The sequence below is a fragment of the Leptosomus discolor genome, chromosome 8 (assembly GCF_034619465.1).
Source record: "Leptosomus discolor isolate bLepDis1 chromosome 8, bLepDis1.hap2, whole genome shotgun sequence".
In the NCBI taxonomy this organism is placed as follows: Eukaryota; Metazoa; Chordata; class Aves; order Leptosomiformes; family Leptosomidae; genus Leptosomus; species Leptosomus discolor.
The window spans coordinates 39398395-39410926 of record NC_141398.1 but is presented as its reverse complement, the minus strand read 5'-3'; the positions used below and the strand labels follow the sequence as shown (position 1 = coordinate 39410926).

Sequence of the window (12532 nt, the reverse complement as noted above, 5' to 3'; positions counted from 1 at the left end):
GGAAGCCCTTTGTTAAAAAAGCTGCTGAGAAGGAGGGAAAAAGAAGTTGTATGGCCAAGGCAGACCTGAACCGCCTTTGCTGGTAAAACTATCAAGTGCTCTTTCCTGTGAGTTTTAGGTTGGTAAGCATTTCCTCACTGGGCAGCCATGGGCTATCCAAGACCAGCAACATCACATACTCCATATCCAACTCATTAAAACAACTTAAATTGTTAAGAAAATCTCATGGTTTTATTGTGTAATGTAGCATTGAAACATCTGAACAAATCAGTATCTGGGCTGTACAGGCTGCTGTTCTTCCATTTCTTTGGGTTATAGAGCATCTTGTCAGTACATAAACAACAACCTTTTGCATTATAAATTCTTTCCGAGGCATGCTGGTACAACACAAATTTCTCTTGTCAAATGCAGCTAAGTCTAACTTCCAAACATCATGCACAAGAAACTCATCTAGTGACAATGTAAACTCAGCAGAAGGGCAGGTCACAGGTCTTGCTTGCTCACGCTCTGCAGTGCTGCAGGTTTGTGTATGATATTTGGAATGTTCCGTGAGTGTGAATAATACCAGTAAGAGGAGAGGAGAAAAAAACCCAAAAAACAAAACAAAACAAAACAAACGAAATCAAAAAGCATGGGTGCCTCAGGGTTGCCAGCTCAGCCAAAGTTGTGCAATGCTAGCCTGAACATGTCATTGGTGCAAACCCAGGCATCGTTGATGTTCTTTAATAGAAATATCTGGTGGAATCCCATGATAGGATCTTCATCAGCCTGTAGGAAGAGAGGAAAAAAACATTCAAAAAGCTCATTTTTGAGACCTGTATCCATAACTCATGATAAGACAACTTAAAAGCTAACATTAACAGTGATATCACATGCTGTAAGATGAGTAGTACCTCAAGAGACACTAATACAACCAAAGGTTCTAATCCAAGGTGCATTGCAGACAAACACCTAGGGCCCAATGACACAGAAATCCTGCAATGGCATCAGAAGCTGGGCGTTTCTGGAAGGCGTGCAGACATCTCATTCCAGCAGCTTCGCACCATGGGCAAGAGCATGCCCACCTCCACGCTGCATCGCAAATTTTCTCTGGGCCTTGCCCAGGAACCGAGCATAAACCAAAGGGGTTCAAAATTAGTTTGTAGCTGCTGTAGTTTGGATTGATGACAGAAGGGAGCTTCTGTAGAAGTTGGTCTCAACAATATTGCCCAAGTGATCTAGGCAATGAGCGAGGCTTTTGAAAGCTTTCCCAGAGCAGGTACAGCTGGCCAGCAGCACAGTACTTCCCACTTCTACTGTCCAGGAACAGCTTGAAGTATTTGCTATAGCTGCGACAAGATGTTCTAAGCACAGGGAATCTTTGCAACATACCTCAACTCCTGCCTTTGACAATTCACCTAGGCAGGTCATAATGCCCGCACTGTATTTACTGTACCAGTACAAAAGTAGAAAATAATATTAAAGTGAGATTACTTCTCCTATCTAATGTTTACGAGTCTCCTCAAAGACATCATACAGGAATTAAAACCTCAAAATAACATAAATGATGCCCAAATCAGCCAGAAATCACATAACAGGATTTAATCTGAGCAGCGCACAGGACAAGCTACAAAACAATCTTCTGATACTGGCTGCAGTGTATCAAATTCAGCATTTTTGGAGGATTTTAAGCTCTATTCTTTCAGCACACGACTACTCAGCTTCAGAAAAGGGGGGGAAATGCATGAAAGGAAGCACTGAAAAGCAGCAGCCAGAGTAGCACATGAAACAGAATGTCAAAGTGCTGAATGTCCAGTCGCAATGCTCTGCTGCTGTCCACCAAGACGGCAAATGAAAAGGTCAGAGCAAAGCAGACTACAAAATAAACAAAAAAAATCTTTACTTAAAAAAGTAACATTAATGTAAGTCATGAATTAACTGTGAAACAAAGCAGCTTTGAGGAGCAGCTTGCTAAGGACATCAGTGATATCACAAAACAGCGAGTCTGCCAGAGCACTGGTAGGTGCACATAAAAGCAGCATTCAACTGCAAAACCACTGCGAGGATTTCATAGGGACCATTGCCTATGAGATAAAATGGTGTAGGTGAAGTGTAGTTTCAGTAAGTGCATACTAACTCACAGAGGAAAACCAAAAAGGGCCCTAGATTATCTATGGCCTCTCAGGAAAGTGATACTGAAATCACAATGGGTAATTTTATTTATTTATTTTAAACCAGCTGGGAGCTCAACAGCTATCAAGGCAAGCACAGTGTTAGCAGTTATTAGGAATGGAACAGAGAACCAAAACCCGTAAGTAAGCAAGTGCATAAATGCAGAGAGCACCCACACATCAAATCCTGCATGCATTTCTTATAATTTAAAAAAATTAAAATGATACAATAGGGAAAGGCCAGCGAAGTGCAAGAAAGATGATTGAGCTACAGGACAGTTTCCTGCTGAAGGAAGGAAATTGAGTATGTAAGCTTGCAAAAATGTGATCAGGGTGGGGAGAACGGGCAAGATATCAAATTAAGTGTAAAACCATGAAGGCCAAAGGAAACTACAACAGCCAGAAATTAAGGCAGCAAAAAGTAAGGCCAGAAATATGAGCAAGTTGCATGTTCAGTAGACGAATGAATAAAAGAAAAATCCTCAAGCAAGACAAGTGCCAATAAAGTCACTGTTCAACAGGCTGATGAACAGGCAGCTTTTCATCGTGTCAATATACACCATCTTTCGCATTAGGCAAAGGCGCCGTAACAATCAGCACCGTGTGAACACAAGCACCTATGCTGGATTAGATCCTCTAGCTCATTAGCATGTATGCCAGCAGTTGTGCCAGTTATTTCAGGGGAAGTATTATCATGATTAGATCTGCCCAGAAAAGGCTTCACAACCATCCTGAAGAGGTGCCCTGTGCACTGAAACCCACGGGTTGTGCCTTTCCTAGCATTTCCTTGGTATCAAATGTAACACTTCCATCCCAGTGCAGTCTCACTGCTGCTTGATAGTCAGCAGGTTCCTGGACATAAAGGAACCTTTAAGAAAACTGAGTACTGTTAAAGAGCTGTACATTAACATTTGACATATGACTTTAAAGCATCTTATTAACACTCTCCCTCTTGACTAAGTTTGAATTAATTCATATTCATGTCAGCTCCTTTCTAATGGCTTAGTTCAAACCAGCCAGGCAGAATCATTTCAGCTTGAATCACTACTAATCACAACTATTAATAAGCAATCTCAGTTGCCCTATGGTCTCTTCCTCTTAGGTCACCGAGGCATCTATTTCCAGTTGCGTAAGTAGTTTTCACACCAAATTTGAGCGTGTCGTTACTGACATGAGTACACTTTAAAAATATACCCCTAAAAAAGAAGATACCCCCATCAGACTAGTTTTAGTGTAGGTTTCCTCAGTTTCTGATAAGCATAGCTGCACTGCAGCTCTTCGTGCTTTGGCTTGAGGAGAATTTTGTCCTTTCTCATGCAATTCAGGACTGTACACATGAAAAACAATTAAAAGGGAATTCTTCCGCAAACACTTTCTGTTGTACGTGTGGCAAATTACCACAATGAAGTCACACATCACTGCTTTCTTTATTCCTTTCAGGTTATGTCTTCACAGCATAGAGAAGCAGTACACTTTAAAACCAAGGAAAATCCTAGACTATATTTAAGGCAAATGAAGTAATTTATAGTTTGTTCCCAAAATTCTGAATATGTCCTATTAACATACAGCAAAGACTGTTGCATGACTTGAGATGCTCTAGAAAGCATACACTAATTCTACCCCATTTCATTTTGGATCTTCATCCCAGCTCAGGTAACCTCAGTGAAAATCTTTACTCTTACTTTCCACTCCAAATCTAGCTATGTCCACCTTAAAATCTGAATTCCAGAGGTGAGCCCAGGCTTGAAACACAGGGGCTTTATTTTCATACAAAACTTTCCTTTATGCAGTTCAAATTGTTTCATTATGTCCTTGAATTAAGATAAAAATTTAAAAAGTCTCAGAATCAGACTGGGAAGATGCTCTGGTTTCCAGTCCAGCCTCATGCCCATAGCAGAACTACCAGCAGCACGGCATCAGTCACAGCTTTGTGGTCTTCCAAGCCTCCAAGAATGGAGGTTTCACAATGTGCCCAGGCAACATTTCCCAGGGTTTCTATCTTCTGTTGAGGGAAAAACCAACCCCAGCCCAAAAAAAACCCAGCCAAACTTTCCCTTGTGTCCAACCTGAACCTCCTAAGATGTGGTTTGCAACCACTGCCCCTTGTTACACTGACACCACCAAGAACAGTGTGCTTTCAGGTTGTTGGAAGTACTTAACTACTTTCCACCTACATTTCAGACAGATTGCCCTCATCCACCTCCCCCAGCTCAACAAGCTCTAGAACACTGGCAAACTTGGCAGGTTTTTGACCTCTCAGTTTTTCTATCTCCCTTCTGACCTAGAGGCTCAAAACTGTAGAAATGCCTCAGCTCACAGAACCACGGGTCATGTCAGAGTATTAGATACTGCACTACTTCATAATCCAACTTTACCTGCAAAACTTAGTTGAAAAACACAACTTTTCTCTTCTTGTCTGGTCAGAGAGTTTTGCTCTTTCACCAGCACCCCACAGCAACTGTTGACTGAACTGCAGACTTGCAGCTCTCTCAAAGGAAAGGGCCATTAAGATACCAGGTTCTTTCAGATGTTAAGCCTCATTTAAGGTTTAAGCAATGCTTTAAGTGTTCTGCATGCATTACAAAAACATCGTTATTTTAATTGCAAATTTCCTTTCCCTTTTAATACCAAGAAACACCGCATAACAATTAGTTATTCACAACTAATTCTGCAACAATCACTGCAAAATTCACACTCTGCAGGACAGCCACAGCTCTGCCACACTGCTCTGAGGATGCGCAAGCCACAGCCATGCTTCTCAGCCGAGCTCAAGGGACAGAAGAGAGCACTCCTTACTCAACCAGAACAGCGAGGACTGCATGGAAGAGAGGCAAGGCAGAGGGTTAAACGTTGTGGAGGGCTAGCCTGAAGACTTCATTGGTGCACACCCAGGCACCTTGAAAACTTTTCAACAAAAAGGTTTGGTGGAAGCCTAGAACCTGGTCATCATCTGCCTGAGCATGACAGGAGAAATACATTACTAAGTGAAGCACACTGAAAATTCTGGGTGACATACTGGATGAACACTGGCAAAGGAGCAACACACCAAACGAAACTCACTCCTGAAGGCTGAAACTGATGCTTATTCTTCCTAGCTGAAGCAAGCAAGCATGAACCAGACAACAACAGCAATAAAAAAAGTGACAGAATTAGAATAAGTGGGGGTATATTTATTATACCTCTACAAAAGGACTAAAAAACCATTACTGCTTATCCCAACATCCATTAAAGAGGATCTCTCGTATGTTTACTTGTAAATACGCTTTTCAATGAAAGCCATTTCTGTACTGCTTCTGTCAGCGAGTTAGATCCTCACTAGTGACATTCACTCTACTTAGATGCTCTATTGCTCTCCAACATCTTCTCCAAGAAGCTGTTGTGTCCCATCCCCTCACTGCAAATGATTGTTCTGCTGCAAAAGATGTTGCTTTTTTTTTTTATTTACAGTTCACATCGGCATTACCATGCTAAGCTGCAGACTGGTGCAGCACAGAGGCAGCTACGCACCCTGACCTCGTCACAGGGTAGCAACGGTTTCAACCAATCCCAGTCAAACCCCCTCCAGCAGGTGAGGCCAAAGGCTTAAATAAACCTCCAGGTTTGGACTGTTTTAAGGCATAATACTCTGGTAAAAGACATACAGAGTTTGACAGTAATAATCCTTGGCCCCATTGTTTCTTCAGAACTATTCTTGTACAGTTAAGAAGAGAGCTGAGGCTTTGTGACAACTCCGTAGCAGTTCACCCCACATTACATGCAGTGAGAGTAGAAGGCTTTTCTGCTCTGGTTGTTGTTTGTTTTGGGTTTTTTTCTCCTAAAATAAAAAAAAAAAAATCAAAATATAAAGGTTTAAGGAAGAAATACAAGATGTGCCCAGCTCACTTAAGAATGAGTTTCCACTGAATTGCTGCAACTAGCAACTCAAGGAACTAAGGCCTCAGAAAATCCATTTAACTATCATGCCAAGAATGACTTCTGGGCAAAGGTATGTTACAGGTGTTATTATTTTCTTGGATTACTCTTAAAAGCATTATACACGCTCCTTCATTACATAAAACAATGTGGGTTTTGAAAAACCACAGAGGTTCAAAAGCATACGCAACTAATTGCACCAGGCTTTGAAGAATTTCATGCTCAGTCCCATGAAAAGGATAACTGAATAATAAGCAGGAAGCATGGCTTCTCCCTTCAACCCTGCTACTGAGGGTCTTGCAATTTTCTGCAAATTTCTCTACAGTTTTCCTCAAGACCAACAGATGTGAGCTGTGCAGGACAGCCACACCGTTAAAAAGGCAAGCTTTAAACAAAACTTCAGTGTGCCGCTCCATGCTTGTGTGTTGAAGCGTACCCTGTTCAGCTGGAGCTAGAGATGAGGCGCTTGTTAAAATGCACTAACTGCACCCAGTTCTCCTCAAGAGAATACAGTAACTGAGGAAGGCACTGAGATGTACTAAAATGGCTGTCAACACATATGTATCAGCACAAGAAAAAGTATTCTCTACATACATCGACCAGGTTACCGCACTGGCAGAAATGGTTACTACGTACATCATGATGCAGACCATTACTGATCACTTCATTTGTCCACCTGTATAAATATCACACAAGGCAGAAGCAAGTAGTCAAGTTCTAAGTTGACTTTGACCTTCTGGACACTTTGTCAGTGAGGAACAGCATTCTCAGGCATTAAAATATGTTTTATAAATCTAAGATTTGAGACACATACACATGAAGAGTGGGAAAATGTTGCCTCTCACTAAAAATTCACAGTAAGTTGGATTTGATCATGCCAGTAGGCAGACTTTAATCCATTATGTTTTTTCCAAGTTCCTAGACACACTATCACATGATCCCTGAATTATTCAGAGGATAAAAAGAGCCCAGTAAGAAATACAACTCCAAGCTATGGTATTTACAGAAGGCTCCTGGACTGCATCTACAACCCTAACAACCACACTAACAGATGAGAAAAGCCAAAAGCTTCACAGAATCTTTAAGAACTTGGTGTCTTGACACAGAATTAAACACAATCACTGTTGCAAGCTGTGATCTGTTTCATGATTATGCAATAACCTTAAAAACATGACTGCGCAAAACCAGGTGCAGAGGTGACCGGCCCCAGACATTGAGTCAAAAAGTCTTGGTCGTAGCATTGAGCTTTGTGCACACCCAAGAGTAAGACAGATGAGATCAGCACATCTGACTTCAAACTTGCCCTGCCATTCAGTGCTTCCTGTGGCCACATGTGGCCATCTTTCCTCAACAAAGTGTGTGCAGGCAGGACTGAGCAACAAGTAAGCTGGAATCCACTTGCAGGTAGGAAGCAGGAGCAACTCTAATGAGAGCCAAAGCTTTCTATGTTAGGCTTAGAAGTAGATACAGTACACTGGGAACTGCTCTGCTCAACTGCCCAGCCCAAAACAACGAAGGAGCATAGCTAAGCAAGCAGGTTCAAATTTTCAGTCCTATGTTTGCTTAGTTAACAGTACAGGCAGTGGAAGTTAGATTGCTTTGATATCAGAGGTGCCATTCAGAGTTAACAGGAAACGGAAACCTGAACAGCTGTTTTCAAAGAAACTGGGTTCAAGCAGCTCTCAAGACTGGATGGCTTTAGAGGCCTGACTTGACAGTATGGCTGGACCAAACCTCGACAAAACTAACCCTGATGATTTTAACTATTGCTATGTAGTGTCACACTTTTTAAACAAACACTGCCCACTGTAAGTCAGTTCTGACTACAGCTGACTTTACACAAGGGATATTTTTTGCAGATTCCAGGACAACTTCTTTCATTGACAAGCCACGTAATTAGCTTACAAGTCTGTGGCCCCGGTATATTTAGCTCCAGCATTTCCTCAAAAGAACAGGAGACTGGGTAAGTTTACGCAGTTCAGTAGAATAATGTAAACAGCAATTTAATCATACTACAGCCTGAAAAATAATCTGATTTCTTAACAAGAAGAAGCTGTTTCAACAGTGAGCCCAGAGTCAATACTCCCATTGCTGAACCAGTTTTGACTACAGAGGTACTGAACTGCAATAACACCAGGGCTGTATTCTCGTGTTCTGTGACAGCAAAGAAAAAACATGGTCTTACTGAAGAGTTGCCAGAGAACAAAAAAAATCTGCTAAATCACAGCTCAATACATATGTTACATCAAAGAGCACATTAAACTAGATGTGCTTCTGTTGCCCATGAACACTGTAATGATGCTTTTGAGTGCAACCAAGGAAGGGAAGTATTGATGCTTCTAGAGTGCACGTGGTATTTGTATGCACAGTAAAACCCATGGTACTTTGCTTGGCAGGAACATGTGACTGTCAAATTACAAGTATTTTACCTAGTGCTAGGTATCTGAAGGCACGAACAGTGTCTTGACAGTCTTGAACAGTAGAATAATGACATCCCAATGCAAGCTTACCAGTGTTCCCTCCCCACTCAAGAGGGCATTTTGATATTTTCAGATATCAGATGATTTAGAATCCTGCAAAAATCTAAGACATAAGCATTTGTTAACCTGTAAGGGAAAGAGTTTACCTTAAGCTGTCCCACTACCATACTGAGTATACAGCTGTCAGGTGTAGGTTGGTGATCTTGTGCTGTGATGCTGTGTTGTATTTTTTGGAAAGGGAGGCTCTGCATTGAAAAGAAAGCAAAATAAGGAAAGGTACAGTCATTACATTATTTAACTTCCAAAAATTGAACAAATCCAACCTTATGAAGCATTACACTATTTTGATAGTACTGCATGGAGAGTTGTTGCAAGTTTGACACTACTCAGGTTGGGCTGATGGTAACAGTTGTGTCTTTCAAGCACCAAGACATAAAATATGTCACTATATATGTTAAGCAGTACCTTTTCTAGTCTAATTACGCTGACTGACGTAGATGAACTGAAATTCATCTACAAGCTGAAAATTTGTATGATGAAGGCACAAAGCTTCTCTGCTCTGAACAGTGTTAGAGGATTGTTTTACCAGACAACTCCAAATTTTTGATTACGGGATGGCCTATATGACACCAGGCTTGCTGGCATCAGATGGGATTCACCTTTCTCAAAGTGGGAAGCGGGTCTTTGCTCAGGAGCTTGCGGAGCTCATTGACAGAGCTTTAAACTAGACTTGAAAGGGGATGGGAATAACATCAGGCCTGCCCATGACAAACTGTGGGATGACATGCCACGGTTAGAGGAACAGGGTGCTAGTGAGGGCCCTCAGCCTGTCACTGAGGCGTGCTGGGTACACTGCAGCATGCTTGAAGTCTTAAGAGAGGTGAGCCAGGGGCTCCTGAGGTAATAGGAGCCCACAGGGAAACACTGGTGAAACCTCTCAAAGGAACTAAGGGGTGTTACTCTAAGAAGGTGACACGGCCAGCCACGCAGATGAAGTGCCTCTACACCAATGCATGCTGCATGGGCAACAAACAGGAGGAGTTGGAAGCCACTAGAAAGCTACAACCTGGTTGCCATTACTGAAACTTGGTGGGATGAAACCCATGACTGGAGTGCAGCTATCAATGGCTCCAGGCTGTTCAGAAGGGACAGGTGAGGAAAGGAGGAGCAGAGGCATTGCCCTCTAAATCAGGAAATGGATGGAATGTGAACAGCTGTCTCTGAAGAACAGCCATGAGCAGATTGAAAGCTTACGGATAAGAATTAGAGAGACCAAGGCAACAAAGGGAACCTGGTGGTTGGGGTCTACTACAGGCTGCCTATGGATGAAGCCTTCTTACTCCAGCTACAGGAGGCTTTGCGCTCGCAGGCTCTCATCCTGCTGGGGACTTCAACCACTCCGACATCTGCTGGGAAAGTAGCACGGCAAGCTGTAGGCAATCCAGGGGACTCCTCGAGTGCATTAATGATAACTACTTAAGCCAGGTAATAGACAGCCCTACCAGAAAAGATGCAACACTGGACCTGATGATCACCAACATAAGTGAGCTAATCTGTGACGTCAGGACTGGAAGCAGCCTGGGCTACTGTGATCATGCACTGCTGGAGTTCACAGTCCTGAGGCAAAGTGTAAAGTCAAGACCCTGAATTTTAGGAAAGCAAACTTCTAGCTCTTCAAGGAGTTAGTCAATAGGACCTCCTGGGAAACTGCCCTCAGGGACAAGGGCACAGAACAGAGCTGGCAGATCTTTAAGGACACTTTCCATAAAGCACAAGAGCTCTCAATCCCCAGGTGTAAGAAATCAGGAAAGCAAGGCAAGAGACCGGGATGGCTGAGTCAAGACCTGCTGGGCAAACTAAAGGGCAAGAAAGAAATGCACAGGCAGTAGAGGCAGGGACAGGTATCCTGGGAAGAGTATAGGGATGCTGCCCAGTTGTGTAGGGATGAGGTCAGGAATGTCAAGGTGCAGCTGGAACTGCACTTGGCAAGGGATGCAAAGAATAGTAAGAAGGGCTTTGTATTGTGTCTGTCTGAGATGGAGTTAATTTTCCCTCATCGTGCTGTGCTGTGCTGTGCAGCGGTGGCTAGAAGGGTGCTGATAAAACACTCGTGCTTTGGCTACTACTGAGCAGGGCTCACACAGCATCAAGGCTGTCTCTCCAACATCCTCCCCAGTGGACTGGGGGTGGGCAAGATCGTGGGAGGGACACAGCCAGGACAACTGACCCAAACTGAGCAAAGGGATATTCCATGCCATATGGCATCTGCTCAGCAATATAAGCTAGGGAAAGGAGGAGGAAGGGAAGGCATTCATTTTTATTTGTCTTCCGGAGCAACTGCTACACATGCTGAAGCCCTCCTTCCCAGGAAGTGGCTGGACATCTCCTGCTGATGGGAAATAGAGAACAAAATCTTTTGTTTTCCTTCACTTCCGCCTTTGCTTTATTAAATTGTCCTTATCTTGACCCATGAGCCTCTTGCTGTATTTTCTCTCCCCTGTCCAGCTGAGGATGAGGAGTGATAGAGTGGCTTTGGTGGGCACTTGGCATCGAGTTAGGGTCAACCCACCACAGGCTTCTACAGGTATGTCAACCAGAAAAGGAAGGTTAGAGAAAGCATACCTCCCACGACGAGCAAGGCTGGCAAGCTGGTAACAACAGTTGAGAAGGCTGAGGTACTCAGCAACATTTTTTGCCTCAGTCTTCACTGGAAACCTCTCTTCCCACACCTCTCAAGTGGATAGGCTGCAAGACGGGGACTGGGGGAGCAAAGTCCCTCCCACTGTAAGAGAAGATCACGTTTGTGACCACCTGAGGAACCTGAAGATACACAAGTCCATGGGACCTGACAAGATGCATCCCAGAGCCCTGAGGGAATTGGTTGATGTAGTTACCAAGCCATTCTCCATGATATTTGAAAAGTCATGACAGTCAGGTGAAGTCCTTGGCGACTGGAAAAAGGGAAACATCGCACCCATTTTTAAAAAGGGTAGAAAGGAGGGCCCTGGAAACTACCAACCTGTCAGCCCCATCTCTGTGCCTGGGAAGTTCATGGAACAGATCCTCCTAGAAGCTGTGCTAAGGCACATGGAGGACAGGGAGGTGACTGAAGACAGCCAGCATGGCTTCACCAAGGGCAAGTCCTACCTGACCAACCTAGTGGCCTTCTACAATGGAGTGACTACATCAGTGGACAAGGGACAAGCAATGGATGTCACCTATCTGGACTTCTCTAAGGCCTTTGACATGCTCCTCCACAACATCCCTCCCTAAATGGAGAGATATAGATTTCATTGGTGGACTGTTCAGTGGACGAGGAATTGGTTGGACAGTCACATCCAGAGGATAATGGTCAACGTCTCAATGTCCCAGATGGAGATCAGTGACAAGTGGGTCCATACTTGGACCAGTGCTATTTAATACCTTCATCAATGACACAGATGGTGGGATCGAGAGCACCCTCAGCAAGTTTGCAGATAACACCAAGCTGAGTGGTGCAGTTGACATGCTGGAGGGACAGGATGCCATCCAGAGGGACCTGAACAAGCTTGAGAAGTAGTCGTGTGTGACCCTCATGAGGTTCAACAAGGCCACATGCAAGGTCCTGCACCCAGGTCGGGGCAACTCCTGAAATCAATACAGGCTGGGGGATGCAGGCATTGAGAGCAGCCTTACCGAGGAGGACTTGCTGGTGGACAAGAAGTTGGACATGAGCTGGCAATATGTGCTTACAGCCCAGAAAGCCAACTGTATCCTGGGCTGCACCAAAAGCAGTGTGGCCAGCAGGTTGAGGGAGGGGATTCTCCCCCTCTATTCCGCTCTGGTGAGACCTCACCTGCAGTACCGTGTCCAGCTCTGGAGTCCTCAGCACAAGACAGACCTGGACCTGTTGAGGCAAGTCTAGAGGGGCCCTACAAAAATAATCAGGGGGCTGGAGCACCTCCCCTATGAGGACAGGCTGAGAGAGTTGGGGTTGTTCAGCCTGGAGAA

General features: G+C 43.9%; 1 protein-coding gene across 1 annotated transcript in view; it reads right to left on the bottom strand.

The window, feature by feature from the left end:
• Window positions 1–228: 228 nt before the first annotated feature.
• NUTF2 (nuclear transport factor 2) overlaps window positions 229–12532 on the bottom strand; it is a 31580-nt gene continuing 19276 nt past the window's right edge. Inside the window, exons 5-6 of the mRNA XM_086469350.1 lie at window positions 8689–8787; window positions 229–768 (exon numbers count right to left, since the gene is read on the bottom strand). Coding sequence (XP_086325476.1) covers window positions 655–768; window positions 8689–8787 — 213 coding nt within the window. The 3' untranslated portion in view covers window positions 229–654. The remainder of the gene's footprint in view (window positions 769–8688; window positions 8788–12532) is intronic.